Source organism: Danio rerio, chromosome 13 (genome assembly GCF_052040795.2).
Source record: "Danio rerio strain M-AB ecotype USA chromosome 13, GRCz13ab, whole genome shotgun sequence".
NCBI classification, from domain to species: Eukaryota; Metazoa; Chordata; class Actinopteri; order Cypriniformes; family Danionidae; genus Danio; species Danio rerio.
The window spans coordinates 48483942-48508100 of record NC_141033.1 but is presented as its reverse complement, the minus strand read 5'-3'; the positions used below and the strand labels follow the sequence as shown (position 1 = coordinate 48508100).

Here is a 24159-nt window from a genome sequence, read left to right as displayed (position 1 = left end):
GTACTACACAAGAAAACGTTTAACTACAGAGTTTTGGAGGAACAGGGTATTAACATATTTTAAAGTGCTATAAAAAACCCAATTCGAATAAGTAGAAAAAAACAATGGTCAGATCTTATACAGGACATCCTAATCTATGTGTGTACTTCACATAAAAACTTTTTACTGCAGCATTTTAAAGAAACGGGGTATTAACATAATATAAAGTACTATAAAGAGTTTATTTTAAATAAGTAAAAAAAAAACAATGGTCAGTTCTTATACAGGACATCCCACACTATATGTGTACTTCACATTAAATCTTCTTACTGCACTGTTTTAGAGAAATTGTATATTAATATAATTTAAAGTGTTATAAGGACCCTATTTCTAATAAGTAGGAAAAAAAACAATGGTCAGTTCTTATATAGGACATCCCATACTCTATGTGTACTTCACATGAAACCTTTTTACTGCAGCAATTTAAAGAGACAGGGTATTAACATAATATAAAATACTATAAAGACCCCATTTTAAATAAGTAGAAAAAAAACAACGGTCAGTTCTTATACAGGACATCCCATACTATGTGTGAACTTCACATGAAACCTTATTACTGCAGTGTTTTGGAGAATTTGTATATTATTATATTTCAAAGTGTTATAAAGACCCCAACTTAAATAAGTAGAAATAACAATGGTCAGTTCTTACACAGGACATACCATACTATATATGTACTTTAAATGAAACCTTTTTACTGCAGCATTTTAAAGAGATGGGGTATTAACATAATATAAAATACTATAAAGACCGCAATTTAAATAAGTAGAAAAAAACAATTCTCAGTTCTTACACAGGACATCCCATACTATGTGTGGACTTCACATGAAACCTAATTACTGCAGTGTTTTGGAGAAATTGTATAATATTATATTTCAAAGTGTTATAAAGACCCTAATTTAAATAAGTAGAAAAAAACAATGGTCAGTTAATATACACGACATCCCACACTATATCTGTACTTCACATGAAACATATTTACTGCAGCATTTTAGAGAAATTAGGTATTAACATAATATAAAGTGCTATAAAGACCCCATTTCAAATAAGTAGAAAAAAACAATGGTCAGTTTTTGTACAAGACATTCCATATTTTGTGTGTACATCACATGAAACATTCTTACTGCACTGTTTTGGAGAAATGAGGTATTAACATAACATAAAGTTGTATAAAAACCCCATTTCAAATAAGTAGAAAAAAACAATGGTCAGATATTATACAGGACATGCTAATCTATGTGTGTACTTCACAAGAAATCTTTTTGCTGCAGCATTTTAAAGAAATGGGATATTAACATAATATAAAGTACTATAGAGACCGCATTTTAAATAAGAAGGAAAAAACATTTGTCAGTTGTTATACAGGACATCCCATACTATATGTGTACCTCACATGAAAACTTCTTACTGCACTGTTTTGGAGAAGCGGGGTATTAACAACATAATATAAAGTGATATAAAAAACCCATTTCAAATAAGTAGAAAAAACAATTGTCAGTTGTTATACAGGACATCCCATACTATATGTGTACTTCACATGAAACCTTTTTACTGCAGCATTTTGGAGAAACAGGGTATTGCATAGAAAAAAGTACTATAAATACCCCCTTTCAAATAAGTGGAAAAAAACAATGGTCAGATCTTATACAGGATATCCTAATCTATGTGTGTACTTCACATAAAAGCTTTTTACTGCAGCATTTTAAAGAAACGGGGTATTAACATAATATAAAGTACTATAAAGAGTTTATTTTAAATAAGTAGAAAAAAACAATGGTCAGTTCTTATACAGGACATCCCACACTATATGTGTACTTCACATTAAATCTTCTTACTGCACTGTTTTAGAGAAATTGTATATTAATATAATTTAAAGTGTTATAAGGACCCTATTTCTAATAAGTAGAAAAAAAAACAATGGTCAGTTCTTATATAGGACATCCCATACTCTATGTGTACTTCACATGAAACCTTTTTACTGCAGCAATTTAAAGAGACAGGGTATTAACATAATATAAAATACTATAAAGACCCCATTTTAAATAAGTAGAAAAAAAACAACGGTCAGTTCTTATACAGGACATCCCATACTTTATGTGTACTTTACATAAAAACTTTTTACTGCACTGTTTTGGAGAATTGGGTAATAACCTAATATAAAGTGCTATAAAGACCGCATTTCAAATAAGTAGAAAAATACAATAGTCAGTTCTTATACAGGACATACCATACTATATGTGTACTTTACATGAAACCTTTTTACTGCAGCATTTTGGAGAAAGGGGGTATTAAGCCAATATAAAGTGCTATAAAGACCCTATTTCAAATAAGTAGAAAAAAACAATGGTCAGTTCTTATACAGGACATACCATACTATATGTGTACTTCACATGAAACCTTTTTACTGCAGCGTTTTGGAGAAAGGGGGTATTAACATAATATAAAGTGCTATAAAGACCGCATTTCAAATAAGTAGAAAAAAACAATGGACAGTTTTTATACAGGACATACCATACTATATGTGTACTTCACATGAAACCTTTTTACTGCAGCGTTTTTGGGAAACAGGGTATTAACATATGATAAAGTTCTATAAAGAGCCCATTTCCAATAAGTAGAAAAAAACATGGGTCAGTTCTTACATAGGACATCCCATACTATGTACTTGACATGAAACTTTCTTACTGCACTGTTTTGGAGAAATGGGGTATTAACATAATATAAAGTACTCTAAAGACCCCATTTCCAATAAGTAGAAAGAAACAATGGTCAGTTCTTATGCAGGACATCCCTTACTTTATGTGTACTTCACATAAAACCTTTTTACTGCAGCATTTTCGAGAAAGGGGGTATTAACATAATATAAAGTGCTATAAAGACCCTATTTCAAATAAGTAGAAAAAGACAATGGTCTGTTCTTATACAGGACATCCCATACTATATGTGAATTTCACATGAAACCTTTTTACTGCAGCATTTTAAAGAGAAGGGGTATTAACATAATATAAAGTGCTATAAAGACCGCATTTCAAATAAGTAGAAAAAAACAATGGTCAGTTCTTATACAGGACATACCATACTATATGTGTACTTCACATGAAACCTTTTTTACTGCAGCATTTTGGAGAAAGGGGGTATTAACATGATATAAAGTGCTTTAAAGACCCCATTTCAAATAAGTAGAAAAACACAATGGTCAGTTCTTATACATGACATACCATACTATATATGTACTTCACATGAAACCTTTTTACTGCAGCATTTTGGAGAAGGGGTATTAACATAATATAAAGTGCTATAAAGACCCCATTTTAAATAAGTAGAAAAAAACAATAGTCAGTTATTATACACGACATCCCAGACTATATCTCTACTTCACATGAAACCTATTTACTGCAGCATTTTAAAGAGAAGGGGTATTAACATAATATAAAATACTATAAAGACCGCATTTTAAATAAGTAGAAAAAAACAATGGTCAGTTCTTACACAGGATATCCCATACTATGTGTGAACTTCACATGAAACCTTATTACTGCAGTGTTTTGGAGAAATTGTATAATATTATATTTCAAAGTGTTATAAAGACCCCAATTTAAATAAGTAGAAAAAAACAATGGTCAGTTCTTATACACGACATCCCATACTATATCTCTACTTCACATGAAACCTTTTTACTGCAGCATTTTAAAGAGACGGGGTATTAACATAATATAAAATACTATAAAGACCGCATTTTAAATAAGTAGAAAAAAACAATGGTCAGTTCTTACACAGGATATCCCATACTATGTGTGGATTTCACATGAAACCTTATTACTGCAGTGTTTTGGAGAAATTGTATAATATTATATTTCAAAGTGTTATAAAGACCCCAATTTAAATAAGTAGAAAAAAACAATGGTCAGTTATTATACACGACATCCCATACTATATCTCTACTTCACATGAAACCTATTTACTGCAGCATTTTAGAGAAATGGGGTATTAACATAAAATAAAGTGCTATAAAGACCCCATTTCAAATAAGTAGAAAAAACAATGGTCAGTTCTTATACAGGACATCCCATACTATATAAGTACTTCACATGAAACCTTTTTACTGCAGCATTTTAAAGAGAAGGGGTATTAACATAATATAAAATACTATAAAGACCGGATTTTAAATAAGTAGAAAAAAACAATGGTCAGTTCTTATGCAGGACATCCCATACTATATATGTACTTCACATGAAACCTTTTTACTGCAGCATTTTAAAGAGACGGGGTTTTAACAACATATAAGATACTATAAAGACCGCATTTTAAATAAGTAGAAAAAAACAATGGTCAGTTCTTACACAGGACATCCCATACTATGTGTGGACTTCACATGAAACCTTATTACTGCAGTGTTTTGGAGAAAGGGGGTATTAACATAATATAAAGTGCTATAAAGACCCCACTTCAAATAAGTAGAAAAAAACAATGGTCAGTTCTTATACAGGACATCCCATACTATATATGTACTTCACATGAAACCTTTTTACAGCAGCATTTTAAAGAGAAGGGGTATTAACATAATGTAAAATACTATAAAGACCGCATTTTAAATATGTAGAAAAAAAACAATGGTCAGATCTTATACAGGACATCCCATACTATATATGTACTTCACATGAAACCTTTTTACTGCAGCATTTTAAAGAGACGTGGTATTAACAACATATAAGATACTATAAAGACCGCATTTTAAATAAGTAGAAAAAAATAATGGTCAGTTCTTACACAGGACATCCCATACTATGTGTGGACTTCACATGAAACCTTATTACTGCAGTGTTTTGGAGAAATTGTATAATATTATATTTCAAAGTGTTATAAAGACCCCAATTTAAATAAGTAGAAAAAAACAATGGTCAGTTATTATACACGACATCCCATACTATATCTGTACTTTACATGAAACCTATTTACTGCAGCATTTTAGAGAAATGGGGTATTAACATAATATAAAGTGCTATAAAGACCCCATTTCAAATAAGTAGAAAAAAACAATGGTCAGTTCTTATACAGGACATCCCATACTATATGTAAATTTCACATGAAACCTTTTTACTGCAGCATTTTAAAGAGACGGGGTATTAACATAATATAAAATACTATAAAGACCGCATTTTAAATAAGTAGAAAAAACAATGGTCAGTTCTTACACAGGACATCCAATACTATGTGTAGACTTTACATGAAACCTTATTACTGCAGCGTTTTGGAGAAATTGTTTAATATTATATTTCAAAGTGTTATAATGACCCCAATTTAAATAAGTAGAAAAAAACAATGGTCAGTTATTATACACGACATCCCATACTATATCTGTACTTCACATGAAACCTATTTACTGCAGCATTTTAGTGAAATGGGGTATTAACATAATATTAAGTGCTATAAAGACCCCATTTCAAATCAGTAGAAAAAAACAGTTGTCAGTTTTTGTACAAGACATTCCTTATTTTGTGTGTACATCACATGAAACATTGTTCCTGCACTGTTTTGGAGAAATTAGGTATTAAAATAACATAAAGTTGTATAAAAACCCCATTTCAAATGAGTAGAAAAAAATAATGGTCAGATCTTAAAGAGGACATGCTAATCTATGTGTGTACTTCACATGAAACCTTTTTACTGCAGCATTTTAAAGAAACGGGATATTAACATAATATAAAGTGCTATAAAGACCCCATTTCAAATAAGTAGAAAAAGACAATGGTCAGTTCTTATACATGACATACCATACTATATCTGTACTTCACATGAAACCTTTTTACTGCAGCATTTTGGAGAAACGAGGTATAAAGCCAATATAAAGTGCTATAAAGACCCTATTTCAAATAAGTAGAAAAAACAATGGTCAGTTCTTATACCGGACATACCATACTATATGTGTACTTCACAAGAAACCTTTTTACTGCAGCATTTTGGAGAAAGGGGGTATTAAGATAATATAAAGTGCTATAAAGACCTCATTTCAAATAAGTAGAAAAAGACAATGGTCAGTTCTTATACAGGACATCGCATACTATATCTGTACCTCACATGAAACCTATTTACTGCAGCGTTTTGGAGAAAGGGGGTATTAACATAATATAAAGTGCTATAAAGACCGCATTTCAAATAATTAGAAAAAAACAATGGTCAGTTCTTATACAGGACATACCATACTATATGTGTACTTCACATGAAACCTTTTTACTGCAGCATTTTAAAGAAACGGGATATTAACATAATATACAGTGCTATAAAGACCCCAATTCAAATAAGTAGAAAAAGACAATGGTCAGTTCTTATACATGACATACCATACTATATATGTACTTCACATGAAACCTTTTTACTGCAGCATTTTGGAGAAACGGGGTATTAAGCCAATATAAAGTGCTACAAAGACCCTATTTCAAATAAGTAGAAAAAAACAGTGGTCAGTTCTTATACAGGACATACCATACTATATGTGTACTTCACATGAAACCTTTTTACTGCAGCATTTTGGAGAAAGGGGGTATTAACATAATATAAAGTGCTATAAAGACCCCATTTCAAATAAGTAGAAAAAAACAATGGTCAGTTCTTATACAGGACATCCCATACTATATGTGCACTTCACATAAAACATTTTTACTGCAGCGTTCTTGGGAAACAGGGTATTAACGTATGATAAAGTGCTATAAAGAGCCCATTTCCAATAAGTAGAAAAAAACAATGGTCAGTTCTTAAACAGGACGTCCCATACTATATGTGTACTTCACATGAAACTTTTTTACTGCAGCGTTTTAAAGAGAAACAGGGTATTAACATATTATAAAGTGCTATAAAGAGCCTATTTCTGAAAAGTAAAAAAAAAAAACAATGGTCAGTTCTTATACAGGACATCCCATACTATATGTGAATTTCACATTAAATCTTTTTTACTGCAGCATTTTGTAGTATTAGGTTACTAATTTAATTCAAAATGTTATAAAGACCCCATATCAAATAAGTAGAAAAAAACAATGGTCAGTTCTTATACAGGACGTCCCATACTATATCTGTACTTCACATGAAACCTTTTTACTGCAGCATTTTGGAGAAAGGGGGTATTAACATAATATAAAGTGCTATAAAGACCCCATTTCAAATAAGCAGAAAAAGACAATGGTCAGTTCTTATACATGACATCCCATACTACATATGTACTTCACATGAAACCTTTTTACTGCAGCATTTTGAAGAAACGGGGTATTAAGCTAATATCAAGTGCTATAAAGACCCCATTTCAAATAAGTAGAAAAAAAACAATGGTCTGTTCTTATACAGGAGATCCCATACTATATGTGCTCTTCACATGAAACCTTTTTACTGCAGCATTTTAAAGAAACTGGGTATTAACATATTTTATAGTGCTATAAAGAGCCCATTTCCAATAAGTAGAAAAAAACAATGGTCAGTTCTTAAACAGGACGTCCCATACTATGTGCACTTGACATGAAACCTTTTTACTGCAGCGTTTTGGAGAAATTGGGTATTAAAATATTATAAAATGCTATAAAGACCGCATTTCAAATAATTAGAAAAAAAAAACAGTGGTCAGTTCTTATTCAGGACATCCCATACTATGTGTGTACTTGACCTGAAACCTTTTTACTCCAGTGTTTTGGAAAAATTAGGTATTAACATATTATAAAGTGTTATAAACACCCCAATTCAAATAAGTTGAAAAAAACAATGTCAGTTCTTATACATGACATCCCATACTATATCTGTACTTCACATGGAACCTTTTTACTGAACAATTGGGCATTATTATAATTCAAAATGTTATAAAGACCCCATTTCCAAAAAGTGTTAAAAAAAAACAATGATTAGTTATTGTACAGGACTTCCCATACTAAATGTGTACTTCACATAAAAACCTTATTACAGCAGGGTTTTTGAGAAATGAGGTTTAACATAATTTAAAGTGTTTCAAAGACCCAATTTCTTGTAAGTAGAAGAAAACAATGGTCAGCTCTTATGCAGGACATCCTATATTATAAGCGTACTTCACATGAACACTTGTTACTTCAGTTTTTTGGAGAATTGGGACATTATTACTTTTCAGATTGATATAAACACCCAATTTCTAATAAGTACATAAAATCATCAGCTCTTGTACATATGAAGACTTCTTACTGCAGCAAGTTCTATAATGACCCAATTTCTACTAAGTAGAAGAAAACATTGATCAGTCGTACAGGACATGCAATGCTATATGCATATGTCAGACGAAGACTTGTTACTGCATCGTTTTGGAGAATTGGGACATTGTTACCTTTTAGATTGCTACAAACACCTCATTTCTAATAAGTAGAAAAAAGAACAGTCATTTCTTTTACAGGACATCACATACTATATGCATACCTCATAGGAAGACTTGTTACTGCAGTGATCTGGATTAATGGGGCGTTACTACTCTTCAGATGACTATAAAGTGTCCATTTCGAATGAGTAGAATAAAATAATGGTCAGTTTTGATACAGGACGAATGTGTCAAGGACAGACAGCACATCACAGTTTTCCACAACTCCAAATGTGTCAGGGATACACAGAATTGCAGTTCCCTTCCTGCTGAGGAACTATATTTATTGACCTCCATAGTAATTGTTTTTTTTTTCTAAAATGGAAGTCAATGGTTACCAGTTTTCAAGTTCATTCTAAATATCTTTTATGTTCAACCAAAAGAAGGAACTAATAAATGTTTGTAACCATTTGATTGCCAGTGCATAGTGCGTTCATTTTCACTTTTGGGTAAACTACAGTATCTCTATGAAATTAACCAAACATATTTGTTTTGTCTTTGTCTTTGTACCCTACATTTGGAGCAGCACCACTCATCATCCCCAATAATATAATTTTGTTATAATGGTACAATAATAGCTTGAGACAGTTGGGATGATGCCATCAACCTAACTGATCACTGAATTGTCCATTGAAGAACTGACTGTTTTTTTTTTTTTTTACTTATTAGAAATGGGGTCTTGATAGCCATCTAAAAGGTAATTATGTCCCTTTTCTCTAAAACGCTGCCATAAGAAGTCTTCATATGAGGTACGCCTTTAGTATGGGACGTCCTTTTTAAGAACAGACCATTGTTTTCTTCTACTTATTAGACATTGGGTCTTTATGACACTTTGAATGTTATTATTCCTCTATTTCTCCAAAATGCTGCAGTGACAAGGTTTCATGTAAAGTAAGCATATGGAATGTCATGAATGTGAACTGCCCATTGTTTTTTTCTACTTATTAGACATTGGGTATTTAAAGCACTTTATACAATGTTTATGCCCAAATTCTCCAAAACACTGCAGTAACAAGTCTTCATCTGATAAATAAATGTAGTATTGGATGTCCTGTACAAGAACTGACCATTGATTTTTTCTACTTATTAGAAATGAGGTCTTTTTAGTACTTTAAGTTGATACCTATTTCACAAAAATGCCGCAGTAGGATGGTTTCATGTAAATTATGCATACAGTGAGGGACGTCCTGTACAAAAACATAAAGCACTTTATATTATGTTAATGTCCCAATTCTCCAAAAAGTGGCAGTAAGAAGGTTTCATATTAGGTATGCATACAGTATGGGATGTCCTCTACGAGTATTCAGCAATAGGAAGAGCTGAGCATTGTTATTTTTTTCTACTTTTTAGAAAAGGGGTCTTTAAAGCAATTTATAAGTTTAATACCCAATTTCTCGAAAATTGTGCAGTAATAAGTTTTAACATGAAGTATGCATAAAGTATAGGACATCCTGTATGACAACTGACTATTGTTTTTTCTACTTATTAGTAATGAGGTCTTTATAGTACTTCATATTATGTTAGTGCCCCATTTCTCTCAAAAGTAGTAGTAAGAAGGCTTTATATGATGTATGCAAATTTTATGAGATGTCCTCTACAAAAACTGACTATTTTTGTATTCTACTTCTAAAAAATGGGGTCTTTAAAACACTTGAATTTTGTTATTTCCCAATTTCTCCAAAATTATTTGGTGAGAAGTCTTCACATGAAGTATGTGTATAGTATAGGATGCCCTGTATGAAAACTGGCAATAGTTTTCTTCAACTTATTAGAAATGGGGTCTTTATAGCACTTTGTAATATGTTAATATCCCATTTCTCGAAAATGCTGCAGTAAGAATAATCCATGTGAAGTACGCATATAGTCTGGGATGTCCTATATAAGAACAGACCAATGTTTTTTTCTACTTATTTGACATGCGGTCTTTGTATCACTTTATAATAGGTTAATACCCCATTTCTTCAAAATGCTGCAATAAAAAGGTTTCATGTGAAGTACACATAGTATGGGATGTCCTATATATGAACTGACCATTGTTTTTTCTACTTATTTGAAATGGGGTCTTTATAGCACTTTGTAATATGTTAATACCCTGTTTCTCCAAAACACTGAAGTAAAAAGGCTTTATGTGAAGTACACATATAATATGGAATATCCTGTATAAGAACTGACTATTGTTGTCTTCTACTTATTTAAACTGTGGTCTTTATAGCACTTTATAATGGGATAATACCCCATTTCTCGAAAATGCTGCAGTAAAAAGGTTTCATGTGAAGTACATATATAGTATTGGATGTCCTATATAAGAATCAACCATTATTTTTTTCTACTTATTTAAAATGCGGTCTTTATAGTACTTTATATTATGTTAATACCCCGTTTCTTTAAAATGCTGCAGTAAAAAGATTGTATGTGAAGTACACACATAGTATGGGATGTCCTGTATGAGAACTGACAATTGTTTTTTTCTACTTGAAATGCGGTCTTTATAGCACTTTATATTAGATCTATACCCCATTTTTCCAAAGCAGTGCAGTTAGAAGGTTTAGTGTGAAGTACACATATAGTATAGGATGTCCTGTATAAGAATTGACCATTGTTTTTTCTACTTATTTGAATAGAGGTTTTTATAGCACTTTATAATAGGTTAATACCCCCGTTTTTTTAAAATGCTGCAGTAAAAAGTTTTCATGTGAAGTACACACATAGATTAGGATGTCCTATATAAGAACTGACCATTGTTTTTTTCTACTTATTTGAAATGGGGTGTTTATAGTACTTTATATTATGTTAATAGCCAGTTTCTTTAAATTGCTGCAGTAAAAAGGTTTTATGTGAAGTACATAAATAGTATGGGATGTCCTGTAAAAAAAACTGACCATTGTTTTTTCTACTTATTTAAATTTAAGTCTTTATAGTACTTTATATTATGTTAATGCCCCGTTTCGTTAAAATGCTGAAGTAAAAAGGTTTCATGTAAAGTACATATATAGTTTAGGATGTCCTGTATAAGAACTGACTATTGTTTTTTCTACTTATTTGAAATTAGGTTTTTATGTCACTTTATAGTATGTTAATACCCCATTTATTTAAATGCTGCAGTAAAAAGGTTTCATGTGAAGTACACATATATTATGGGATGTCCTGTATAAGAACTGACCATTGTTTTTTCTACTTATTTTTAATGAGGTTTTTATATCACTTTATATTATGTTAATACCCCATTTCTTTAAAATGCTGCAGTAAAAAGGTTCATGTGAAGTACACATGTACTATGAAATGTCCTGTACAAGAACTGACCAATGTTTTTTTCTACTTATTTAAAATGCTGTGTTTATATTATGTTAATACCCAATTTCTTTAAAATGCTGGAGTAAAAAGGTTTTATGTGAAGTAGATATATAGTATGGGATGTCCTGTATAAGAACTGACCATTGTTTTTTATACTTATTTGAAATGGGGTTTTTATATCACTTTATATTATTATGTTAATACCCCGCTTCTCCAAAACAGTGCAGTAAGAAGTTTTCATGTGAAGTACACATATGGTATGGGATGTCCTGTATAACAACTGACAATTGTTTTTTTCTACTTATTTAAAATGCGGTCTTTATAGTACTTTATATTATATTAATAGCCCATTTCTTTAAAATGCTACAGTAATAAGGTTTCATGTGAAATACACATATAGTATGGGATGTCCTGTATAAGAACTGACCACTGTTTTTTCTACTTATTTGAAATGCAGTCTTTATAGTACTTTATATTAGATTAATACCCCATTTCTCCAAAACAGTGCCGTAAGAAGGTTTAATGTGAAGTACACGTATAGTATGAAATGTCCTGTATAAGAACAGATCATTGTTTTTTTTCTACTTATTTAAAATGGGGTTTTTATAGTACTTTATATTATGTTAAATCCCCCGTTTCTTTAAAATGCTGCAGTAAAAAGTTTTCATGTGAAGTACATATATAGTATGGGATGTTCTGTATAAGAACTGACCATTGTTTTTTTTCTACTTATTTAAAATGCAGTCTTTTTAGTACTTTATATTATGTTAATACCCCGTTTCTTTAAAATGCTGCAGTAAAAAGCTTTTATGTGAAGTACACACATTGATTAGGATGTCCTGTATAAGATTTGACCATTGTTTTTTTCTACTTATTTAAAATGCGGTCTTTTTAGTACTTTATACGTTTACATTTAGTCATTTAGCGGACGCTTTTATCCAAAGCGACTTACAAATGAGGACAAGGAAGCAATTTACACAACTATTAGAGCATTAATGAATAAGTGCTGTAGGCAAGTTTCAGGTGTGTAAAGAGTGTGAGAAGCAAAACATTAGTATTTTTTTATAGTAAGTGGAGGAGTCAGAGAGGGTGTTGCATATTAGTAAGGAAAGTGGAGACTAAATTGTTATATTAAGTTATATTATATTATGCTAATACCCCATTTCTTCAGGATGCTGCAGTAAAAAAGTTTCATGTGAAGTAAATTTATAGTATGGGATGTACTGTATAAGAACTGGCCATTGTTTTTTTCTACTTATTTGAAATGCGGTCTTTATAGTACTTTATAATATATTAATACCCTGTTTCTCCAAAACGCTTTAGTAAAAATGTTTCATGTGAAGTACACATATAGTATGGTATGTCCTGTATAAGAACTGACCATTGTTTTTTCTACTTATTGGAAATGGGCTCTTTATAGCACTGTCTAATATGTTAATACCCTGTTTTTCCAAAACGCTGCAGTAAAAAGGTTTCATGTGAAGTGCACATATAGTATTGGATGTCCTGTATGAGAACTGACCATTGTTTTTTTCTACTTATTAGAATTGGACTCTTTATAGCACTTTACAATATGTTAATACCCTGTTTCTCCAAAACGCTGCAGTAAAAAGGTTTCATGTGAAGTGCACATATAGTATGGGATGTCCTGTTTAAGAACTGACCATTGTTTTTTTCTACTTATTGGAAATGGGCTCTTTATAGCAATTTATAATATTTCAATACCCTGTTTCTCCGAAACTCTGCAGTAAAAATGTTTCATGTGAAGTGCACATATAGTATGTGATGTCCTGTATAAGAACTGACCATTGTTTTTTTTTTACTTATTTGAAATGGGGTCTTTATAACGTTTTGAATTACATTAGTAACTTAATACTCCAAAACACTGCAGTAAAAAGGCTTCATGTGAAGTACAGATATAGTATGGGATGTCCTGTATAAGAACTGTCCATTGTTTTTTTCTACTTATTAGAAATGGGGATTTTATATCACTTTATAATATGTTAATACGCCGTTTCTCCAAAACGCTGCAGTAAAAAAGATTTCATGTGAAGTGTACATATAGTATGGGATGTCTTGTATAAGAACTGTCCATTGTTTTTTTCTACTTATTAGAAATGGGGTTTTTATGTCACTTTATAATAGGTTAATACCCAGTTTATCCAAAACGCTGCAGTAAAAAAGATTTCATGTGAAGTGCACATATAGTATAGGATGTCCTGTATAAGAACTGACCATTGTTTTTTTCTACTTATTAGAAATGGGCTCCTTATAGCACTTTATAATATATTAATACCCTGTTTCTCCAAAACCCTGCAGTAAAAAGGTTTCATATGAAGTGCACATAGTATGGGATGTCCTGTTTAAGAACTGACCATTGTTTTTTTCTACTTATTGGAAATGGGCTCTTTATAGCACTATAAAATATGTTAATACCCAGTTTTTTTAAAATGCTGCAGTAAAAAGGTTTCATGTGAAGAGCACATATAGTATGGGTTGTCTTGTATAAGAACTGACCATTGTTTTTTCTACTTATTAGAATTGGATTCTTTATAGCACTTTACACTATGTTAATACCCTGTTTCTCCAAAACGCTTTAGTAAAAAGGTTTCATGTGAAGTGCACATATAATATGGGATGTCCTGTTTAAGAACTGACCATTGTTTTTTTCTACTTATTTGAAATGGGGTCTTTATAGCACTTTATATTATGTTAATACCCCGTTTCTTCAAAATGCTGCAGTAAAAAGGTTTCATGTGAAGTACATATGTAGTATGGGATGTCATGTATAAGAACTGACCATTGTCTTTTTCTACTTATTTGAAATGGGGTCTTTATAGCACTTTACATTATGTTAATATCCCCTTTCTCCAAAATGCTGCAGTAAAAAGGTTTCATGTGAAGTACAGATATAGTATGGGACGTCCTGTATAAGAACTGACCATTGTTTTTTTCTACTTATTTAAAATGCGGTCTTTATAGTATTTTACATTATGTTAATACCCCTTCTCTTTAAAATGCTGCTGTAAAAAGGTTTCATGTGAAGTACATATATAGTATGGGATGTCCTGTATAAGAACTGACCATTGTTTTTTTCTACTTATTTGATATGGGGTCTTTAAAACATTTTGAATTACATTAGTAACCTAATACTACAAAATGCTGCAGTAAAAAAGATTTATTGTGAAATTCACATATAGTATGGGATGTCCTGTATAAGAACTGACCATTGTTTTTTTCTACTTATTTGAAATGCGGTCTTTATAGCTCTTTATATTATGTTAATACCCCATTTCTCTAAAATGCTGCAGTAAATAGGTTTCATGTAAAGTACAGATATAGTATGGGATGTCGTGTATAATAACTGACTATTGTTTTTTTCTACTTATTTAAAATGGGGTCTTTATAGCACTTTATATTATGTTAATACCCCTTCTCCAAAATGCTGCAGTAAAAAGGTTTCATGTGAAGTACATATATAGTATGGTATGTCATGTATAAGAACTGACCATTGTGTTTTTCTACTTATTTAAATTGGGGTCTTTATAACACTTTGAAATATAATATTATACAATTTCTCCAAAACACTGCAGTAATAAGGTTTCATGTGAAGTTCACATATAGTATGGGTTGTCTTGTATAAGAACTGACCATTGTTTTTTCTACTTATTAGAATTGGATTCTTTATAGCACTTTACACTATGTTAATACCCTGTTTCTCCAAAACGCTTTAGTAAAAAGGTTTCATGTGAAGTGCACATATAATATGGGATGTCCTGTTTAAGAACTGACCATTGTTTTTTTCTACTTATTTGAAATGGGGTCTTTATAGCACTTTATATTATGTTAATACCCCGTTTCTTCAAAATGCTGCAGTAAAAAGGTTTCATGTGAAGTACATATGTAGTATGGGATGTCATGTATAAGAACTGACCATTGTCTTTTTCTACTTATTTGAAATGGGGTCTTTATAGCACTTTACATTATGTTAATATCCCCTTTCTCCAAAATGCTGCAGTAAAAAGGTTTCATGTGAAGTACAGATATAGTATGGGACGTCCTGTATAAGAACTGACCATTGTTTTTTTTCTACTTATTTAAAATGCGGTCTTTATAGTATTTTACATTATGTTAATACCCCTTCTCTTTAAAATGCTGCTGTAAAAAGGTTTCATGTGAAGTACATATATAGTATGGGATGTCCTGTATAAGAACTGACCATTGTTTTTTTCTACTTATTTGATATGGGGTCTTTAAAACATTTTGAATTACATTAGTAACCTAATACTACAAAATGCTGCAGTAAAAAAGATTTATTGTGAAATTCACATATAGTATGGGATGTCCTGTATAAGAACTGACCATTGTTTTATTCTACTTATTTGAAATGCGGTCTTTATAGCTCTTTATATTATGTTAATACCCCATTTCTCTAAAATGCTGCAGTAAATAGGTTTCATGTAAAGTACAGATATAGTATGGGATGTCGTGTATAATAACTGACTATTGTTTTTTTCTACTTATTTAAAATGGGGTCTTTATAGCACTTTATATTATGTTAATACCCCTTCTCCAAAATGCTGCAGTAAAAAGGTTTCATGTGAAGTACATATATAGTATGGTATGTCATGTATAAGAACTGACCATTGTTTTTTTCTACTTATTTAAATTGGGGTCTTTATAACACTTTGAAATATAATATTATACAATTTCTCCAAAACACTGCAGTAATAAGGTTTCATGTGAAGTTCACACATAGTATGGGATATCCTGTGTAAGAACTGACCATTGTTTTTTTCTACTTATTTAAAATGCGGTCTTTATAGTATTTTATATTATGTTAATACCCCTTCTCTTTAAAATGCTGCAGTAAATAGGTTTCATGTGAAGTAGAGATATAGTCTGGGATGTCGTGTATAATAACTGACTATTGTTTTTTTCTACTTATTTAAAATGGGGTCTTTATAGCACTTTATATTATGTTAATACCCCTTCTCCAAAATGCTGCAGTAAAAAGGTTTCATGTGAAGTACATATATAGTATGGTATGTCATGTATAAGAACTGACCATTGTGTTTTTCTACTTATTTGAAATGGGGTCTTTAAAGCACTTTATATCATGTTAATACCCCCTTTCTCCAAAATGCTGCAGTAAAAAAGGTTTCATGTGAAGTACACATATAGTATGGTATGTCCTGTATAAGAACTGACCATAGTTTTTTTCTACTTATTTGAAATGCGGTCTTTATAGCACTTTATATTATGTTAATACCCCCTTTCTCCAAAAGCTGCAGTAAATAGGTTTCATGTGAAGTACAGATATAGTATGGGATGTCCTATTATAAGAACTGACCATTGTCTTTTTCTACTTATTTGAAATGCGGTCTTTATAGCACTTTATATTATGTTAATACCCCTTTCTCCAAAACGCTGCAGTAAATAGGTTTCATGTGAAGTGCACATATAGTATGGGATGTCCTCTATAAGAACTGACCATTGTCTTTTTCTACTTATTTGAAATGCGGTCTTTATAGCACTTTATTTTATGTTAATACCCCCTTTCTCCAAAATGCTGCAGTAAAAAGGTTTCATGTGAAGTACATATATATGGTATGTCCTGTATAAGAACTGACCATTGTTTTTTTCTACTTATTTGAAATAGGGTCTTTATAGCACTTTATATTGGCTTAATACCCCCTTTCTCCAAAATGCTGCAGTAAAAAGGTTTCATGTGAAGTACACACATAGTATGGTATGTCCTGTATAAGAACGGACCATAGTTTTTTTCTACTTATTTGAAATGCGGTCTTTATAGCACTTTATATTATGTTAATACCACCTTTCTCCAAAAGCTGCAGTAAATAGGTTTCATGTGAAGTACAGATATAGTATGGGATGTCCTATTATAAGAACTGACCATTGTCTTTTTCTACTTATTTGAAATGCGGTCTTTATAGCACTTTATATTATGTTAATACCCCTTTCTCCAAAACGCTGCAGTAAATAGGTTTCATGTGAAGTGCACATATAGTATGGGATGTCCTCTATAAGAACTGACCATTGTCTTTTTCTACTTATTTGAAATGGGGTCTTTATAGCACTTTATATTATGTTAATACCCCCTTTCTCCAAAATGCTGCAGTAAAAAGGTTTCATGTGAAGTACATATATAGTATGGTATGTCATGTATAAGAACTGACCATTGTCTTTTTCTACTTATTTGAAATGGGGTCTTTAAAGCACTTTATATCATGTTAATACCCCATTTCTCCAAAATGCTGCAGTAAAAAGGTTTCATGTGAAGTACACATATAGTATGGTATGTCCTGTAAAAGAACTGACCATAGTTTTTTTCTACTTATTTGAAATGCGGTCTTTATAGCACTTTATATTATGTTAATACCCCCTTTCTCCAAAACTCTGCAGTAAATAGGTTTCATGTGAAGTACAGATATAGTATGGGATGTCCCATTATATGAACTGACCATTGTCTTTTTCTACTTATTTGAAATGCGGTCTTTATAGCACTTTATATTATGTTAATACCCCCTTTCTCCAAAACGCTGCAGTAAATAGGTTTCATGTGAAGTGCACATATAGTATGGGATGTCCTGTATAAGAACTGACCATTGTCTTTTTCTACTTATTTGAAATGGGGTCTTTATAGCACTTTATATTATGTTAATACCCCCTTTCTCCAAAATGCTGCAGTAAAAAGGTTTCATGTGAAGTACATATATAGTATGGTATGTCATGTATAAGAACTGACCATTGTCTTTTTCTACTTATTTGAAATGGGGTCTTTAAAGCACTTTATATCATGTTAATACCCCCTTTCTCCAAAATGCTGCAGTAAAAAGGTTTCATGTGAAGTACACATATAGTATGGTATGTCCTGTATAAGAACTGACCATAGTTTTTTTCTACTTATTTGAAATGCGGTCTTTATAGCACTTTATATTATGTTAATACCCCCTTTCTCCAAAACGCTGCAGTAAATAGGTTTCATGTGAAGTACAGGTATAGTATGGGATGTACTATTATAAGAACTGACCATTGTCTTTTTCTACTTATTTGATATGGGGTCTTTATAACATTTTGAATTACATTAGTAACCTAATACTACAAAATGCTGCAGTAAAAAAGATTTATTGTGAAATATACATATAGTATGGGATGTCCTGTATAAGAACTGACCATTGTCTTTTTCTACTTATTTGAAATGGGGTCTTTATAGCACTTTATATTGTGTTAATACCCCCTTTCTCCAAAATGCTGCAGTAAAAAGGTTTCATGTGAAGTACACATATAGTATGGTATGTCCTGTATAAGAACTGACTATTGTTTTTTTCTACTTATTTGAAATGCAGTCTTTATAGCACTTTATATTGGCTTATTACCCCAATTCTCCAAAACAGTGCAGTAAAAAGTTTTTATGTGAAGTACACATAAAGTATGGGATGTCCTGAATAAGAACTGACCATTGTTTCTTTCTACTTATTGGAAATGGGGTCTTTATAGTACTTTATATTATGTTAATACCCCATTTGTCCAAAACAGTGCAGTAAGAAAGTTTCATGTCAAGTACATAGCATGGGATGTCCTATGTAAGAACTGACCATTGTTTTTTTCTACTTATTGGAAATGGGCTCTTTATAGCACTATAAAATATGTTAGTACCCCCTTTCTCCAAAATGCTGCAGTAAAAAGGTTTCATGTGAAGTACACATATAGTATGGTATGTCCTGTATAAGAACTGACCATTGTTTTTTTCTACTTATTTGAAATAGGGTCTTTATAGCACTTTATATTGGCTTAATACCCAGTTTCTCCAAAATGCTGCAGTAAAAAGGTTTCATGTGAAGTACATATATAGTATGGTATGTCCTGTATAAGAACTGACCATTGTCTTTTTCTACTTATTTGAAATGGGGTCTTTATAGTATTTTATATTATGTTAATACCCCCTTTCTCCAAAATGCTGCAGTAAAAAGGTTTCATGTGAAGTACAGATATAGTATGGGACGTCCTGTATAAGAACTGACCATTGTTTTTTTCTACTTATTTGAAATGGGGTCTTTATAGCACTTTATATTATGTTAATACCCCCTTTCTCGAAAATGCTGTAGTAAAAAGGTTTCATGTGAAGTACACATATAGTATGGTATATCCTGTATAAGAACTGACTATTGTTTTTTTCTTCTTATTTGAAATGCGGTCTTTATAGCACTTTATATCAGGTTATTACCCCGTTTCTCCAAAACAGTGCAGTAAAAAGTTTTTATGTGAAGTACACATATAGTATGGGATGTCCTGAATAAGAACTGACCATTGTTTCTTTCTACTTATTGGAAATGGGGTCTTTATAGTACTTTATATTATGTTAATACCCCATTTCTCCAAAACAGTGCAGTAAGAAAGTTTCATGTCAAGTACATAGTATGGGATGTCCTTTGTAGAACTGACCCTTGTCTTTTTCTACTTATTAAAAATGGGGTCTTTGTAACACTTTAAATCATATTAATATACAATTTCTCCAAAACAGTGCAGTAAGAAGGTTTAATGTGAAGTACACATATAGTACGGGATGTCCTGTATAAGAACTGACCATTGTTTATTTCTACTTATTTAAAACGGGGTCCTTATGTTACTTTATACTATGTTAATTCCCCCGTGTCTTTAAAATGCTGCAGTAGAAAGCTTTCATGTGAAGTACACACAGAGATAAGGGTGTCGTGTATAAGATCTGACCATTGTTTTTCTCTACTTATTTGAAAGGTGGACTTTATAGTACATTTTTTCTATGTTAACACCCCGTTTCTCTAAAATGCTGCAGTAAAAAAGGTTTCATGTGAAGTACATATATAGTATGAGATGTCCTGTATAAGAACCGACCATTGTTTTTTTCTACTTATTTGAAGTGGGGTTTTTATATCACTTTGCTGTGTTAATACCTCATTTCTCCAAAACAGTGCAGTAAGAAGGTTTCATGTAATGTACACACATAGTATGGGATGTCCTGTACTAGAACTGACCATTGTTTTTTTCTACTTATTTGAAATGAGGTCTTTATAGCACCTTATTTTATTTCAATACCCCTTTTCTCCAAATTGCTGCAGTAAAAAAAGTTTTATGTGAAGTACAGATATAGTATGGATGTCCTGTAAAGGAACTGACCATTGTTTTTTTTTTTCTACTTATTTGAATTGGGGTCTTTAGAACACTTTGAAATATATTATATACAATTTCCCCAAAACACTGCAGTAAAAAGGTTTCATGTGAAGTACACATATAGTATGGGATGTCCTGTATAAGAACTGACCATAGATTTTTTCTACCTATTTAAAATGTGGTCTTTATAGTATTTTATATTATGTTAATACCCCGTTTCTTTAAAATGCTGCAGTAAAAACGCTTCATGTGAAGTACATATATAGTATAGTATGTCCTGTATAAGAACTGTCCATTGTTTTTTTCTACTTATTAGAAATGGGGTTTTTATATCACTTTATAATAGGTTAATACCCAGTTTCTCCAAAACGCTGCAGTAAAAAAGATTTCATGTGAAGTACACATATAGTATGGGATGTCCTGAATAAGAACTGACCATTGTTTCTTTCTACTTAATCGAAATGGGGTCTTTATAACACTTTAGATTATGTTAATGTCCCACTTCTCCAGATAGCTGGAGTAAGAAGTGTTTATATGTAGTATGCATATTGTATGTGATGTTCTGTACAGGAACTGATCATTGTTTTTTGTCTATTTATTGAAAATTGGGTCTTCATAACACTTTGAGTAATGTTAATGCCCAATTTCTCCAAAACACTGCAGTAACAAGTCTTTATATGAGGTTTAGTATGGGATGTCCTGTATAAGACCTGACTATTGTTTTTTTCTACATCTTTTAAATGAGCAATTTTTTTTCTCCAAATTGCTGCAGTAAAAATGATTCATATGTTGTATATATAGCATGGGACATCTAGTATCAGACCTGATCACTCTTTTATTTAACTTATTCCAAACAATGTATTTATAACACTTTAAAGACTTTATAGCTCATTAATAGCCCATTTCTCCAAAATGCTGCAGTAAGTTATTATGAGGTATGCATATAATATTGGATGTCCTGTCCATAGTTTTCTTCTGTTAACTTAAATGAGGTCTTTCACATGAGGTATGCATGTACATCCTGTATCAGAACCAAACTTTGTTTTTTTTTCTACTTATTTCTTTATAGCACTTTAAAGTGTGTTAATGGTACATTTCTCCAAAATGCTGCAATAAAACAGGCTTCATATGATGTATGCTTAGTATTTGACTTCCTGCATCGATCCTATTGTTGTTCTATTCTACTTATAACAAATAATAAGGTCTTTACAGTCATCTAAAGTGTAATAATGCCCCATATCCCATATACTGAAAGAAGCATACATTTTTAAATACCCTTTAAATAAAACCAACATATATTTGTAACTTAAACAATGCTATGTTGGACTACTTTATGATTATTTTCACTTTCTGAGGTTAGGCACGATGTATAAAACTGCATTCAACTTTATTTGCAATGTACTGTAGTTGGCTAGGAGAAGTAGAAACGCATTCTGTGTATTTAGAAATCGTATATTTATTCTGTCCGTTTGATCTGCTATAAAATCATTTGAAGCAAAAAGATAGACTTGAGGAAATTAAAGGTAAGCCCAGAAACCAATTTCTTAAAATAACAACAGTCAAAAAAGCTAATAAATTGTTTAATAAAGCATACGTGGGAGGAAAGGGGGATAAACTTATATTTCGTTGTCATCTCTCTGTTCTGGGCGAAATGGGTGCTCTGTGGAGCGCTCTCTGTGTGGCTGCTGACATTACCGTAATGATAATAATACGCGCGCACCAAAATATAAAGCGCGGCTGGCTTGACTGTGTTTTTCCGAACCGCGGCTGGCTTGACCGCAGTGCTGGAGTGGAGCTGAAGCGGGGCCGGTGTGGAGCTCTCCGCGGTGCTGAAACCGGTCCCACAGCGACGTTCATCGACGTGAATGCAAGACCGACGGAGGACATTCACATCCAGCCTGCGAGGACAGCATGAGGAGGGTTTTCATGCCCACACCGCTGCTCTTACTGAGCTGTTTCGGAGCGTCGTGGGTCTTGGCTGGTAAGTTCGCGAGATTAATATAAAAAAATATGGAGCATGCATTTAATTGCACGTGCTTTTTTGTATGTTATTACATCTAATCAGGGGGCGGAAACATATACAGTTGTGGTCATGCAATGACTGAGAGAGCATATTGGAAAATATAAAGCATGCAAACCATTCCGTCATGCTTGATGTGGGAAATATTAAAGCATTATTACACACCTGTTGACTCATAACACACACACATATATCATAGAATTCAATTAATGTGTGCAATCTGAAATTATTAATACGGTCAAACTGTTCAATTAAACTCAACTTTATTTGCATAGCGCTTTTCAGAATAACTAACATTGGTTTTACTAACATTTGTTAAGGTAAGTGCTTGCAAATTATGTATATGGGCTGAATTTAAACAAACAAAGTTGAACATCTCTAAATTTAATGCTTGTGTATATATTCAGCCCATATAAATTATTTGCAACCACTTGCCATGTATAAAAACAATTAGTAAATCCAATGAATAATTTTTCAGTTTGTATTTTTATTTTTTTCATATTTATGAATTGCATTTTGTACCTTAATGCCATGCAAATCTCATCAAATTGCAATCACAGAGAGACTGTACTGACAGACACTTCACTATATACTGTCCTGCATAAATGTCAGCAGCTAATTGAAGCACGACACATTAATGCAGCACCATAAAGACGTTTCCTCTAATGCACACACCACGCCAGAGGATCAATCATAAATCCTAACTACAGCCTACAAACTACATCAACTCAATGGGCTATAAATTTAACATCCTAAATGCACCGTATTCGAGCTCCAGTAAAGAGGGAAAAGCCATGAATCAGGATGTGAACAGGCTCTTCTGGCAGCTGCTTTTAGAGGCTTCAGTGACAGGAGCTTCAGCTTTCTGGAGAAAAAAGAACATGTGCGAGTTTACTTTGGGGAAATGCATTAAATGCTCAAATGTAGCTGTGAGAGAAAAAAAATAGAAGATGAAGAGAAAGAAATATGGCAAAATAATAGCCTGAGCACCTGTCTGTGCAAATCAGGTCAGCATAGTAAAATATGATGTGATTTAGGGCTTAAAAGGAAGGAGTTTGCACCAAAAATAAACACATTAGCCTAATGTCAGCAGTTATGAAATGTTATTTCACTTGTAGAATCAAAAATACATTTTGAGGCTTATAGAGTATGTGTAGGGAGTGGCACAGTGGGTAGCACTATCACCTCACAGCAAGAAGGACGTTGTTTCGAGTCCCAGCTGGGTCAGTAGGCATTTTTGTGTAAAGTTTGTTGTATTTCTCAACTATAAATGTACTTCTTGAAT

The 24159-nt window shown here is 32.0% G+C and overlaps 1 protein-coding gene and 1 long non-coding RNA gene across 8 annotated transcripts in view; one reads left to right on the top strand and one right to left on the bottom strand.

Moving 5' to 3' along the window:
* Positions 1 to 24159, top strand: part of fndc5a (fibronectin type III domain containing 5a) — a 59321-nt gene that overhangs the window by 1838 nt on the left and 33324 nt on the right. For 4 of the 7 annotated variants that reach the window (XR_015506383.1, XR_015506385.1, XR_015506384.1 and 1 more), the window contains exon 2: positions 22645 to 22835. Coding sequence is in view for 3 of the 7 variants with exons in the window: in XM_087279759.1 (XP_087135885.1) it covers positions 22766 to 22835 (70 nt within the window). In the remaining 4 variants the exon portion in view is untranslated. Of the gene's footprint in view, positions 1 to 22570; positions 22836 to 24159 lie in introns of those variants that run through there. The other 3 variants (XR_015506386.1, XM_087279760.1, XM_087279761.1) reach the window with 1 other exon arrangement.
* LOC147841195 (uncharacterized) lies at positions 8708 to 16770 on the bottom strand. The gene is made up of 5 exons (XR_015506388.1): positions 16328 to 16770; positions 14784 to 15051; positions 14138 to 14640; positions 11473 to 11488; positions 8708 to 10484 (listed from the first exon to the last, which is right to left on the bottom strand). It is a non-coding gene; the product is annotated as an uncharacterized LOC147841195 (long non-coding RNA).